This window comes from Podarcis cretensis, assembly GCF_951804945.1.
Source record: "Podarcis cretensis genome assembly, chromosome: 2".
Taxonomy (NCBI): domain Eukaryota; kingdom Metazoa; phylum Chordata; class Lepidosauria; order Squamata; family Lacertidae; genus Podarcis; species Podarcis cretensis.
Window position 1 is genome coordinate 32,073,810 of NC_137171.1, and position 14,986 is coordinate 32,088,795.

Genomic DNA, 14,986 nt, shown 5'->3' on the forward strand with positions numbered 1-14,986 from the left:
CAGTGTACTATTATGAAGCAATTTTACATTTCAACCCTCCTGTTCCAAGGCTCCCGTAGGAGTTGTATTCTGCACCTGCCATGCACAGATCCTTGCCCTGTAGAGTGGAGAAAACAGCAAGGATGAGATGAATGCCATTAAACCATTCTCATAAAGCAGGGGTGGGGAGACTTTGGCCCTCCAGATGTTGCTGGACTCCAACTCCCTAACAACATCTGGTGGGCTCCCCACCTCTGTCACAAAGGAACAGAATCTGCTGCATGGTTCTTACTTGCTGCAGGAGATAGTCAAATGACAGTGGAAGAATCCTTCAATTCTAACTGCAGGGGAGGACAGCTTGCTATCTGGGGCATTGCTTTCTGCTGTAAATGATCATTTTCTTGTTGTGCTGTGGCCCACAGGATCTGGAGCAGTATGCAGCAAGTTACAGCGGCTTGATGAGGATCGAGCGGCTGCAGTTCATTGCAGACCACTGCCCACAACTGCGAGTAGAATCCCTCAAGATGGCCCTCTCCTTTGTCCAAAGAACATTCAATGTTGATGTTTATGAAGAAATTCACCGGAAGTTGACTGAAGCCACCAGGTATTAAGATGAAGAAACGCTGAAAATAAACCTCTGGTTTGTGAGAATCCCCATACTGGTCAAATGACCCTGCATAGATCAATTCTGCAACTGCCTATAATTTCAGTGTTTGTGCTTACTTGCAAGTTGGTGCATGCACCCCATCCTCCCAAAGAGAATTTTCTGTGTTTTTCTTCTTGTGTTTGTTAATTTGAGTTGCCCGTAGCCAGTAATGTCCTGTGAACAAACTACATGAAGAGAGGAGCAGCTCTGTCCAAAATTGAACTTTGTGCAATTATGGCACTGTAGTTAGCTTCTGGTCCTCCTGGTTCTTTGATTGTGATCTTTAATAATACAGTGGTACCTCTGGTTACGCACTTAATTTGTTCCGGAGGTCTGTTCTTAACCTGAAACCGTTCTTAACCTAAGGTACCACTTTAGCTAATGGGGCCTCCTGCTGCCACCGTGCTGCCAGCGCGTGATTTCTGTTCTCATCCTGAGGTAAAGTTCTTAACCCAACGTACTACATCCGGGTTAGCGGAGTAGTACCGAAGTGTTTGTAACCCGAGGTGTTTGTAACCCGAGGTACCACTGTAATAATAATAATAATACTAATCTTAAGTCACATACATGCATGCTACTGTCCTTAACTGAAACTAATTATGAAGCCAAGTAGGCTGAATTCCCATTCTCCGTTCCATATTCCCAAGTGACTCTCCTATCCATTAACCAGTTTTTGTTACTTTTATCACAGTCTCTTTTATTGTGACTTACATGCCTCGTTTTATAATAGTTTACACACCATAAGGCCCCTTGCTTCTATACTAAACTTCCAGTGTATTTGGACTTTAAACTATTGCATTATAGGTATGTGCGGACTTCCACTGTTTCTTCAGTTAGAAAACTGTTTATAGAGTTGCATTAAGCAAACCGTTATTTATATTTTTCTAAATCAAGAGAGTTTTTGTCAAGTGCTGGATCAACATCTTTAAAAACTGGCTGGATGACACACTTTGCTAATGGTTATGATTCCCCCCTCCCCCCATTCTTACAGTATCAAACTCTTGATAGCTCATTTATTGCCCTTGATAACAGTGAATCGTGTGCCTCCCCTTACTATCTGTCTGCTGCTTTTTTTCCAGAGAGTTACAAAACACACCTGATGCTGTCCCAGATGGAGGAATAGAGCCCCCTCCTCTAGACACGGCGTGGGTTGAAGCTACACGCAAAAAAGCTCTTCTTAAGCTGGAAAAGCTAGACACGGATTTAAAGAACTATAAAGGGAACTCAATCAAGGAAAGCATCAGGTGATCAGCTGTAACAAAGATGCCTTTACTCGGGAACAACTAGTTCTCCGTTCGAAGCAACATTTTGTATCCAAAGGAATCAAATTGTTTTGTGAATTTGCATGCACTTCAAAAAACAGTTTTAATGAAATGCATCATTTGTACGATTCACTGGTAGATAATCCCATGAAAACAGACCTGTCCAGGACTCAAGTTGCACAGGTGACCTATTCAGAGAAAAGGTTTTCACATGTGCACACATACAAAGCCATTCTAGAAACCACCTTGTGAGTGTTAACATGTCTTTCTGAACTGCTTCCCACTAAGAGTCCCACCCACCCAAATATACTTTGCTATTTAAGGGAGTTGTGGGAGGGATGCGGGTGGCACTATGGGTTAAACCACAGAGCCTAGGACTTGCCGATCAGAAGGCCGGCGGTTCGAATCCCCGCGACGGGGTGAGCTCCTGTTGCTCAGTCCCTGCTCCTGCCAACCTAGCAGTTCGAAAGCACGTCAAAGTGCAAGTAGATAAATAGGTACCGCTCCGGCGGGAAGGTAAACGGCGTTTCCGTGCACTGCTCTGGTTTGCCAGAAGCAGCTTAGTCATGCTGGCCACATGACCCGGAAGCTGTATGCCGGCTCCCTCAGCCAATAAAGTGAGATGAGCGCCGCAACCCCAGAGTTGGTCATGACTGGACCTAATGGTCAGGGGTCCCTTTACCTTTACATATGTGTCTCCTACTTTTATAATTTCTACAGAAGCTCATTACTTTAGTTTTGTGTTGGGCTTGTGAATATTCTGGAATCAGATTCATGTTTGGAAGCAGCTGTTTGGGAAGAGCAGAGAGAGGGCTTTGTAGCAGGAAACTATTGAGGAGATTATTGTGATAGCGATGCTAGAGTCTTTACAAATGATGACTGGCTCTGTCATGCTTGATATTCTGCACCTTGCCAAAAATATAGAGAAATGCCTTTATTCTGTGCATCTGTTAACTCTGAATAAGCACAGCCTTTTGCCTGAGCATGTTATCCAGCAGCTGGACTTGTTAGGTCAGGGCTGTGCTCTGGCCTTGTTTTGAGTTGTAATTTTGGGGATGGGCTATGTGTTTTGCATCCTGGCTTATTCATTTTGCAGCTGCCATCATCCCTTCTTTCTAGGAGAGGCCATGATGACTTAGGAGATCACTACCTTGACTGCGGGGACCTCAGCAATGCCCTCAAATGTTATTCGCGAGCCCGCGATTACTGCACCAGCGCAAAGCACGTTATCAACATGTGCCTCAATGTTATCAAGGTAAAGTACAATATATGTCAGTGGTCCTTTTCAAGTGGGACACATTTGTGGAATTTCGCCTTTATTCAAGATACGCTCTACCTGCTGCACATCATCAAATGAAATCTTCTTTTCTCTCCCCCACCACTTGGAACTTACAGCCTGATGACCCATCAAGAGAAATGAGTTTCTTCGTTTACAGATGTGCCTATTAGTGAGACAGAATTCTCAGGGAATGGGAGCTTTGCCTCTTACTCAGTGTCAGGGGCTGGACTGAGGAAGAATGGTGGGAGCCACCCCCTTTTCCTGAACCTTCCCAAGGGCAGGAGGACACAATTGATTTAGAACAGTGGTTTGCAGAGGGGCATAGTCCAGAGGAGAAAAGCTGGGAAATACTGGGTGAGGAACAGCTAGAAGAAGGCACACCAGGAGAGAGACAGCTGGCAGATTCAGTGTCCTTGGACAGCATTCCTGACCGCCCCCCCTTTCGCCTAGGACTAGACGGGCTCTGAGAGTGATAGAAAAGAAAGCGCAGAGGCAACAAGCTCAGGTTAGCCGACGCAGCAGTAACATAGATTAATGGAGATGGAGGGGGTGAACCTTAAGTGGGAGCAATGCCATTTTTAGAGGGATATGCATTCCTTTGTCTCTCGCTGTGATTATTAAAGAAACTCTGGTAAGAACGCTCCTTTTGTGTGATCTTCTTAATCACTGCCACCAGGGAAGGGATCCGATTCCCTGAAGCCTGACACTCAGCTTTTATTGCAGTGCTACAGTCTGTTTTTTTTCCTCTTGCAGGTCAGTGTTTACCTCCAGAACTGGTCCCACGTCCTGAGCTATGTGAGCAAAGCCGAGTCCACGCCAGAAATTGCAGAGGTAGTAAGCTTTTTACAACATGACTATTGCCACCAACCCAGGTCCGTGCCTTTTATATTTACTTCATTTTTTAACAGCTGTATCTAGCCATTCTTCCAGCCACACACGAGAGAGTAGAGGTCCCCCCCTCTGATTTTACCCTCACAACAGCCTTGTGAGGTAGCATAGGCTGAGAAAGGCCATCCAGCAGGATTCATGGCTGAATGGGAATTTTTAAGCCAGGTCTCCCCACTTCTACTCTTAACTGCTATTCTGTGTTAGCTCTCAGTATGGTATGTGGGGCCCTGGATTTATGCCCTCAGGCTTCATAATTTCCTTGTCAAATATTGGACCTCGGTGCCCCACAGGAGGATTGTGGCGGCAAATTAACTAATACTGCGTTTTGCGGGGTTCTAATGCACCCCTTGAACAGAGACCCTGTTTCCTTTTCATCCTGCTTGGTGTTCCTTCTTGAGCTCTGGGTGCCTTTTCAGACTTGGGTCATGCTGGGAGCCAAGGAGATTGCATAGCAGAAGTGCTTCCTCAGACGGGTTTAACAGAAAGAATTAAAAAAAAAAAAAAGCAAAAAAAAGCTGCTGTTTATTTGCTGATTCTCTGCCTCCTCCCTCTCTAGCAAAGAGGAGAACGTGACAGCCAGACACAGGCAATCCTCACCAAATTGAAGTGTGCCGCAGGTGAGTGAATTGCATGCCTCATAGATACAGCATATGCCCTTAGTGATCAGACTTGCTGTGTGCAGAAACAGCACAGCATTTAGGCATAACAAACTTTCTTGCTTGCTTTTTCTACTCCATGATAGAGCAGGGCAAATTCCCAAGTACAGCTTCTGCATTTTAGTTCCCCTTCTTCTGGCCTTAGATGTGTGGAAAGGTGTGGAGCTCCTCTTCTAGGTTTCTGTGTGACCCTACCAGTGTGTCTCTCCTAACACATGCAAGCAGTTTCTTGGACAGAAGACTAATTGTTAAGTCTGGTTTCTAGGCTTGGCGGAACTTGCTGCCCGGAAATACAAGCAAGCAGCAAAGTGCTTCCTGTTGGCCTCATTTGATCACTGTGATTTCCCTGAGGTAAGCATTAGGCAGAGATATTGAGAGCTGGGGAAGCTGTGGGGTTGGTGTGGGAGGAAGATGCCAGATAACTGTGGCCTGTTCCTAATATGGCCTGATTTGCGAGGAGGGACCATGTTCTTCCTTGATTTTTCTGAGTGTCTTGAAGACCAGCTTTTCTGTGGGCATGTGAACAGAGCAGGGTTCAGACTACCTAGCTGTCTACACCTGTAGCTATCCTTGAAGATCGCTTCTTCAGAGGCTTCCTCTCCTCTCTTTTTCTAGCTGCTGTCCCCTAGTAATGTGGCCGTGTATGGTGGCCTCTGTGCATTAGCCACCTTTGACCGTCAGGAATTGCAGCGTAATGTCATCTCCAGCAGGTGAGAGCTTTGGAGGACCTTGGGCATGAAATAGGCCAACTGAATTAGAGCTGTGTTTTGTTTTTTGTTTGTTTTTTTCCTTTTGGGTTCTGAGTTGCTCTTAGTCTTTGGTAAGCAATTTAGTTAGATGACTTCCCGAAGGTCCTGGATTTGATTTCTAGCTCTTCGTTTGAGTGGTGCTCTTAGTCTGTTTGTAGACTTCCCAGAGGCATTTAGTTGCCCACTGCTGAAAACAGCATGCTGGACTAAATGAACTTACGTTCCTAAGCCACTGTGTCTAGGTGTTAATTTCCCTGTTTGAGAATAGAGAACTGTGACATGTCTGCACTGTGCTAATGTGAGAGAGAACAAGAAAAGGATGGTGAAGCCCTTGCGAGTTAAAAGGAAGAATACAGGGCAATTGCATTTGGTTTCCTGTGGGTGTGTGGAACTTGGAGCAAACCAATGATGAGGAGAGGTTAGGCAGGTTTCTCTCCTCCCACCAGTTCTCTACTCCCAATATCCATCCTGTGACTTCTTTTCGAATTAAAAAAATAAAAGTCTGAAAGAAGAATGGTAGAACTGTCTGGCCCCTGAGCAAGGCTGAGTTCTGGGCAGACATGCCTCCCCATAACTAGAGACCACATCTCCCAAGATGCAGAAGAACCTATTGCAGCCTTCCCTAACCTGAGGGGAAGTTTTGGCCTATTGGTTTATTGACTCATTCTTTTTCAACCTTTTTTGCACAATCGCCATAGAAACCAACATGTGCCATTCTTGTAGGGGAGAGGGATCCTAGCCTCTTTTTAAAAGGGTGTGGGAAGTGGATGACTTTGTGCTCTGACCCACTGTATCTGCAGCTCCTTCAAACTCTTCTTAGAGCTGGAGCCACAGGTGCGGGACATCATCTTCAAGTTCTACGAATCCAAATACGCCTCATGTCTCAAGATGCTGGATGAGATGAAGGTGAGTCCCAGAGAGCTGAGCTCTCTCTGTGTGTTGCTGGATATATATATATATATTTTGCAGCATAGTTTTTATTCATTTTCGTCTATGTCAAGCTATGGTTTCCTCAAGCCAGGAAGAACTGATTAATTAAAAGGAGTCCAACATGCCTTCCAGGCTTGTCCCTTAGTGCCAAAACCATGGTTTGGCATTATGTCTGACCTGAGCCCAATAGGTTAGCCTCTCCAAGTAGCTTTATTGCAAACTACCTGCATCTGCTAAGCTCAGACTGGCAGCAAAATAAAACACAGGAATATTTAAAGCTATGTGTGTAAATATGTACGTTCGTAGAGAGATCTTTTCCATGTCTAAATAAAGAAAAGGGGGGGGGCAAATGTTGCTTGAGGAAAAGGCTCTGCATGCATATGTAGCTTTAGTTGCTGGTCTGAAATTACACTGCCCTGATGGTGAAAGCAGTTGCATAAAATAAATGTATCCACTGCTTACTTATCATCTCCCTACTCTCTTTAGCTGTTTTATGAAGACTGTGCTTGTTCGGAATTGGTCAACATAGAGAGGGCAGAATTCCTCTCTCTCTTCTGTACTAGCTGGGATCAGTTTTCTCTAGGTTAATAGCAGGCAGTACAAATGTTGTGTATCTTTTGTTGGATGTGAAATTATCGCTATAGCCACCACTCAGGCTATGAGGTGCATCCGACAATGCCTTTGTAACCTTTAATAGCTAGACCTATTTTTCATTAGTATTTTGCTAACTTCACAATTACATGTCTCTTGCTGTGTCAGGGGTGAAGGGTTGGGGAGAGCTTTAAGTGTCAGTTCTTCCTGACATACTCAATTCTGCACAGGATAATCTGCTGCTGGATATGTACCTGGCACCTCATGTGAGAACACTTTATACGCAGATTCGAAACCGCGCCCTCATCCAGGTAATGCCATCCTAATAATTGCTCTCCTATTGTCCTAACTGGTCTTTTTCGGTCCCTCACAGAAGCGCAGCATAGAGGGCCATTAATGGACATTTTCATTCTCTGCTCCTTTCTCGTTCTCAGTATTTCAGCCCCTATGTGTCAGCAGACATGCGGAAGATGGCCACTGCCTTCAACACCACGGTGGCAGCTTTGGAGGACGAGCTCACTCAGCTGATCCTAGAAGGACTGATTAATGCCAGAATAGACTCTCACAGCAAAGTGAGTACCGGTCACATCCAAACTAAACCTCCCTGACTGCTGCTGCTGCTGAAAGCTAATGGCTTGTTACTGTAGTGATAAAACGCTGAGGGGGGAATTACCAATGCAAGGCCTGCATGAGGGCTTCTGCTTGCACCATGAGACTTCCCCCCATCTCCTCCCCACCCCACCCCCCTTGATATTGGCTGGGATGGTGTGGGGAATTGGGACAACCTCCGGAAGAGGGGATTGGGGGTGTTGTTCTATCTGGCAAGCTGCAATGCTTGCATAGATGGGACTTTTGCCATAGCACGATGATCCATTCCACCCTGAATGCTCCACGCATTTCTTTCTCTGTAAACCAATTTAAAAATAAGCCAGTGCCACATGAAAGCCCAAACTGGGTGCTAAAAAAGGCCTGCTTAAAATCCCAATTGTGGCACAAAAGTTTTCAGGATATTTAGGCTAGTACAAGAATTGCAGAAGGCTGGTTTTTTATCAAAAAGGATTTAGTTGGGGGGGGGTTATAAACAATGGAGAGGAAAGGGGGTTCTCCAAGATGTGCAAGCCATACCTCCTTGTCCCTGTGCAAGCCATACCTCCTTGTTCCATTCTGGCTTCTGAGCCTCTGTCCAGCATGTCGTTTCATTTTTGAATGCTAGAAACCACCACTCTTTTCATTTTAAACTTCAGAGTTTAAAGTTCTCTTCCACAAAGGCAACTTCATAGTGTCCTTGTTTCCAGCAAATCAGACACTGTCCCTCCAGTGAGCATCAGGGGCTTGGGTGGCTGCTGTCCTAAAGGGTGCAGTGAGCCCTTCAACTTTCCTGATTTTTTTGTAGATTTTATATGCACGGGATGTTGATCAGCGTAGTACTACCTTTGAGAAGTCCTTGCTGATGGGGAAGGAGTTTCAGCGTCGCGCCAAAGCTATGATCCTACGAGCAGCTGTCCTGCGTAACCAGATCCATGTGAAGGTCAGCAAAGGGTTAACTTTTTAAACGGTTTTTATGTTTCATTGCTGTAAATTGCAGACCTAGCGGTATATAAATATTTAACAAATAAAGAGGCTCTAAATTCTGGGCAGGGGCTTGCTACTTCTAAAAGTACTGGGCGATCTGGCAGAGTTTTGTGTGTGAATATTAAGTCAGGAGCATTGGGGCTCAAGCTGATACGTACCATTTGAGCCAGCATTTCTCTTAAATGCCCTGAATAGCTTTACCTTACAAATGTAGCTATTTACAAGCAACTAAGGTAAACATGGGGGGGGGCAGTTTTCATGAATTCCACTCATATTGATCCAGAGCAGATTCCAACATATAATTAGCAGAGTCAAAACTTAAACACATTGCAGGATTCCGAAAAAAAATAGACTAGAGGCAATTAATATTTCATCCAGCAGAGCTTTACTGCTACTGAAGGCAAATGAACATAATGGGCACAAATCCAATACATTCAGGATTGGCACTGTCCATAAGAAATCCAGTTGCTGCAAACTTAGAATAACTTATAACACTAAGCATATTATACACAGAACACCACAGCAGAAGGAAAGAGAGATAGAAAGTGAAACCCAGGCTCCTTCTGGCCCTATTATTATAGTCAGCATGACCTTGACAGAAAGAGATGACAGAACCAGTTTAAGCCAGCTGTACTCAGCTTCTCTGAAGGAATAACCCAAACATCATGAACCTTCTGCTTGTTTCTAGGCAGAATAGAAACTTTGTATGTCAGCTAGAAACTTCCAGCTTGCACCAGTTTCTTTCACAGAGAGAAGCTTTCAGAACCTTCTTGAATTAATTAGAATAGGAAAGATCTCTACATATCAAATCAATACTTTCTGTACCAAGAAATGCAAACTGACAGCAGTATCCAATTCTCCAACTCTGCTGCCGTAACAAAACTCTGGGAATGCTGTGGAATTTCTTCTTTCTCTTCTGTCCAGTCTCTCGTGTGCCCTCAAGAGACTTGCCTTGGAGACTTGGGGGACCTTCCAGAGCACATTTTTGGGGTATTTTGGATTGTGGGGGAGTAGAGCTGAAAATAATACCAATATTTTTCACATCTGGCAACCAATGCACCTCTTTGGTTTCAGGTAGTACATGGGTAGAGGAGTCAGTTTAGGCGTAATCAAGTATACACTTCCAGAGTCAACATTAAATATATTGCTTCTGGTAAATGAGCCACCATAGCTGCTAGAGGGCCATGGAAATTTGAGGCTTTTTAGACTTGACTACCCATGTACCATCCAAAACCAAAGGGGCACATTAGTTGCCAGAGGTTATTTTTCCCCCAGCTCCCCTACCCCACTAGGAGGGCGAGAAGAAACAGAAGTCCCGTTGTGCCAGCACAACCAAATGCACAGAGCACTGGATACAATCTATCCCCCTTAAAAAAATAAATTTATAAGACTAAAAAATAAATAAATTTGCCTCGGTGCAAAATGACAGCTCATGTTGTAGCTGCAATATTTAAGGCAGGAATGGGAAACCTTAGACAGCGTTGGGGAGCCTCAAGATGTTTTAACAGCAAACTGAGCATAGTCAAAATGCAGAGTGTTGTTGGCTGGTTTGCAAGGGGAAAGCTCAGCTTGCTGCAAAACAAGGCGTTTGTGCCACGCTCCTCTTCAGGGTGATGAAGTGCCAAGGATCATTCAGTTTGACCACAGTTTATCATGGGACCAACCAGAATGTGAGATGTGCAAGGCCTGGATTGCTAATCTCCTGTTATTTTCTCCCAAGATGAAATGTCTATAAACTTTTCCATATTTAACCACCAATTTCTACAGCTCACTGCTGAGGTAGGAAGCCCTTCCCTCGAAGGACAACTCATTGGAATAACGGGATACAGGGAATAATCCCGTCTCTGACCATTCTGTTGTTTTGGGGGAACGTAGTCGCTGCTCATTCGGCCCCGGTCTGGGGTTTTCCTCCACTTGCCTGCAACCACGGACCCTTGTGGGTTGGGGAGAGAAGGTGTCTTCCCATCTTATCGTTCCCTGGGCCTGCGGCCTCTCTCTCTCTTTTTCTTGCAGTCTCCTCCGAGAGAAGGAAGCCAAGGTGAACTCACTCCAGCAAACAGCCAGTCCCGGATGAGCACCAACATGTGAAGCTCTCTGAATCTCCAAGAGACTCTTCCTTCCCCCGCACACCCAGGGCCATGTGTATCCAGCATCCAAGCCACCAACTGTTCCTTGGTGCCTTTTTGGACTCTCTAGGTGTGGGAGGGGCAGGACTGTCAGGGGAGGCTGCCTTTAGAGTCTGATAATTCCTCTTAGAACAGAAACTTCCATTAGATGCAGCACGTCAAGAATACGCGAGCATGTGAGAGTGCCGGGGTGTACCTTCCCCTTCCCCCAGGGTATTTCACAAACAGGGGCTTATCTTAAGCTGCCAACAGAGCTTTCTGGGGTTTCCTTCCCGTAAATGATATGTAGCCTGAATCTGGAGGAACAAGTGCGTTCCCGTAGAACTTCATTCACACCGACACATTGTCTCAGACCCGGAGAGTCCCCCTGGGGCAACATCCAGCAGGAAACCTAGCGTCAACTCCATTCCCTCACTCTCCAAGGCTTGTGTTTGCATTTACCCTGGGTCGGATCCATTTCAATCTGTTCTTCCCGTTTTAAAAGGTGTGCGCTCTGGCTTGTTCTCACATCCCTGGCCTGGTTTTGACTGTGGTTTTCAATGTTCGTCACCCAGTTTTACTGCTGTAGTGTATGGTGGCTTTCTAGCCTTTGGGGGCGCTAATAGAGAGAGTAAAATGACATTAAAGTACATCCATCTGCGTCTAGGCAGGAACCTGCTTGCCCGGGTGTCGGCACTCCTGACACCACTTTTTATTTATCCCTTACAGAAAAGGGTTGTGGGTCACAGGCCAGACTCGGGACTGTGTTCTCCTAATGAGCATTGTTTAAATGTTTGAATATTCCACAGTGACTTCCGTTTGGGGTTCATTCGTTGGTGTTTATCCCAAGGACAAAAGTTGCAAATTTGAACCTAGCCCTTGACAACTCAACTTTCTACAGGCACTGTTAATGCTGTTTAGTTTAAATCAAAGTTCTCTCCTATGCATTAAAAAGCATAATTGTAAAGATAACCTTCAGATTGGAGCATTGGTTCTTTTTTTCCTTCTCTTTTTCTTTCCTAAACCTGGAAACAATACAATACTCTAGCACAGGATCCGTGGAAACAACAGCTGTATTAGGTGTGATCCCTGGAAAGTAACCCCCTTGTACATAGTGGGCTTACTGTAGTACACTATTTTAGAAACTACTGTGATCTAAAAAAACAGCTCTTTCAAATGGTGGTGAACACATATTTTTCTGAACAAGGTTTGGAATTAGAAACACATCTGGAGTCCTCTTGTCCAGGACTTGACCAGGCATTAGGAAGACTTAAGTCATTTCCATAGAAAAGCATCATGAAAGTAAAGCAGTAGCACGACATCTGTTTACATGGCCTGTATTTCTTCCATTGGTTTTTGTTTCTTGCATATGCTCTTAACTGTGAGACAAAAGGAGTTTAAGAGAGCTTTGGTCCTGCTTCTCTCCCCAACCCCCTGAAATTATCCCACCCAGACACAGCTCAGATGGGATTTTTTTGTCTCAGGTGCCAAAATAATTTACTTTTGGCACTATGCACCTTGACACGACTTTTTGCAGCATTGGGCAAGGGAGAGAACACCATTTGTTGCTTTGCCTCAAATACCAGAATGTCATGGGCTAGCCCTGCTTAACACTTCTTGGCATCACATTATCAAGTCCCTGCAGGGATGATAACTAGAAAAATACCTCTGTGGTTGTTTCAAGAGGATGTGTCAACCAGCTTTCAAAATGCTTGTGTCAACCATTTCAAAACATGGCAGTGTGTGGCGTCACCTAAAGGCAAGAGGCTAGAATTCTCCATTATCTTCTACAGACAGTGCTACATCTCAGATGGCAAGTAAAAGAGGAAGAATAGTAGAAACACTTGTGTAACTGCTGTTTTCTCTGGCTTCTTTAGAAGCGTCTTGCAGGATAGCTTCAGTTTTTTAATATCGTGACCTCTCTACCCAATGCTGCTTAAAGGCAGAATTATTAGCAAATATAAGAGAGCTCAGAATTAAGATGCCAGACCTTCCGGAAACTTGTTTTTCCGACTTTTTTATTGCTATCCTCATCTTTAGCCCACTATGGTCCCCACAGCAAATTGCAATAAAAACAACAATGATCTTCAATTTGAATGACACCGAACATTTCAAGCTCTGGCCTTGCATGGGAAAGAATGTGAATTTAGGCCTTGTATTACATTGGGGTCGTGTTGACAGCATTCAAATGTACATTGCATTGTTTACTAAGGGATCACAATAAGATATAGCCTCGTTAACAGCCTAAGATAACTGAAAATCCAAATAAATTCAGGGTAAGTGTGCAGAAGACTATAGCGTCAGGACACTACAGTGTTTAGTCGTTTCTCTCTGGGTCCCACATTATGTAATGTAGCAGTCTGTGAGGGGACTGTAGCCACAGTGGTGAATGACTACACCATTGTTGTCAGAACATGAGGCTGCCTAAGTAAATGGGTAATGTCACAAAAATTACTACATAACAACTTACATTGTTGCCTAAAGCACTTGAAAACAGCCTTCACTTGCCTGATAGGGGCAACAGAAAAAGGTAAGAGTCACCAGTTGTGCAGGTGATGTAGCTACATGTTCATGATCTATGTGCGCAAGATGGCTTCAACACCATGTGCAAAGTACACTATGAACTTTGAATGATGCTTGGCTCTGAGGTTTGCTGAGGCACTTTGACCTTCCTTTGGTACGGTTCATCCCACAATGATTTGCTGTGGGTAGAGACTTGGTTTTTGGAGTGAGTAGGTTGGATCACCCTGCAGTAACTCTTAAGGCGTCTCTGCTTAACATACAATCCTAAACCTGTTTTGCAACTGAAATAAGCTTCTGCCTCACCTTTGGTGAGATGGTCAAAGGCATGGGAACCGAACTGCTTCCAGCCTCTGCTGGCAATATTTCTTCAGTAGTTGCCTCCCCTGCACTTGGGCAAGACGCATTAGCTGGAGGGTTGAATCACTGTACTTGTGTGCCAATGCAACCAGAATTGTGGTCAAGAACACTGCGGCCTGTTTGTTCACCTAACTCTGTATGTGGCTTAATGATTTCTTCCTTCACTTCCACTGTGGGCAAAAATTAAAAATGGATCTGAGGCTTTACTTTTAGTCCACAAAGCAGAAACAATGTTCCCAGGGTTGTGTTTTGAGGCTCCTGGTTCTGCATCAGGGAAAATTATGCGGCAGTATGTAACCCTAAACACATACTGTAGGTCATAATGCAACTGTGTTAGGAAAGGTACCTGATGTACCCAGAAACTGATAAACATACTCCCCTGCCCACATGCAATGCCTGCCCTGTAACACCCAAGTCGTATGACTATTCACCCTATAAAGGACAATGAACAAATGTTGCAGTCACCAGAGCAATAGCTACAGTCCCTTAAGGCTGAAAGCAAACATCAAAATTAACATAGGTGCAGGCATGTGGGATATAGGTGACAGGTGGCTTATATTTTCTCTTGCACAATAAACACTAATTCATAAACGGTCCCCATTACCTTGTTATTTATTAAGATGTAAGCCACTGCTCTGAAAGCTGAGCCTGGCATTTTTCAAAATTGAGTTTATTTTGCATCCACAAGGGAGAATTGGGATGCTGCAATCAGCTGCTTTAGAATCTTAATAAATAAAAATAGCGAGAGTATTTCCCCACTGCCATTGGGTGGTGGTGGTGGGAAGTATATGCACTCCTACATTGTAAGCTGTTTTCTTTTTCAAATGCACCCAATTTGCTGGTTGTATGAGATGAGGGGAACTTGCCAAAGACATACTGAGACTCAATTAAGGCAGATAGCTGCCTGACTATTGGTCTTTGTGCCTATGTATGTATGTGGTTGGGACGCAGGTGGCGCTGTGGGTTAAAGCCTCAGCGCCTAGGGCTTGCCGATCGAAAGGTCGGCGGTTTGAATCCCTGCGGCGGGGTGCGCTCCCGCTGCTCGGTCCCAGCGCCTGCCAACCTAGCAGTTCGAAAGCACCTCCGGGTGCAAGTAGATAAATAGGGACCGCTTACCAGCGGGAAGGTAAACGGCGTTTCCGTGTGCGGCTCTGGCTCGCCAGAGCAGCGATGTCACGCTGGCCACGTGACCCGGAAGTGTCTCCGGACAGCGCTGGCCCCTGGCCTCTTAAGTGAGATGGGCGCACAACCCCAGAGTCTGTCAAGACTGGCCCGTACGGGCAGGGGTACCTTTACCTTTACCTTTATGTATGTGGTTACTTATTTAATATCCCATCCTTCAAAAGCAGCCCGGAGTGTCAAACACACAAACTAAAAACAACTAAAAACAGTTCCAACATGTAGGATAACAAGCCTCATATAACTAACATGCTTAAGTCAAATTAATGC

At 44.8% G+C, this 14,986-nt stretch overlaps 1 protein-coding gene across 4 annotated transcripts in view; it reads left to right on the top strand.

Annotated features, from left to right (window-relative positions):
- GPS1 (G protein pathway suppressor 1) overlaps window positions 1–11,629 on the top strand; it is an 18,680-nt gene extending 7,051 nt beyond the window's left edge. For all 4 annotated transcript variants that reach the window (XM_079967681.1, XM_079967683.1, XM_079967682.1 and 1 more), the window contains 12 exons: window positions 402–583; window positions 1,705–1,869; window positions 3,007–3,142; window positions 3,920–3,997; window positions 4,611–4,671; window positions 4,976–5,061; window positions 5,326–5,420; window positions 6,260–6,365; window positions 7,211–7,291; window positions 7,415–7,552; window positions 8,374–8,508; window positions 10,566–11,629. In XM_079967681.1, coding sequence (XP_079823807.1) covers window positions 402–583; window positions 1,705–1,869; window positions 3,007–3,142; window positions 3,920–3,997; window positions 4,611–4,671; window positions 4,976–5,061; window positions 5,326–5,420; window positions 6,260–6,365; window positions 7,211–7,291; window positions 7,415–7,552; window positions 8,374–8,508; window positions 10,566–10,640 — 1,338 coding nt within the window. In that variant the 3' untranslated portion in view covers window positions 10,641–11,629. The remainder of the gene's footprint in view (window positions 1–401; window positions 584–1,704; window positions 1,870–3,006; window positions 3,143–3,919; window positions 3,998–4,610; window positions 4,672–4,975; window positions 5,062–5,325; window positions 5,421–6,259; window positions 6,366–7,210; window positions 7,292–7,414; window positions 7,553–8,373; window positions 8,509–10,565) is intronic.
- The last annotated feature ends 3,357 nt before the right edge of the window (window positions 11,630–14,986 follow it).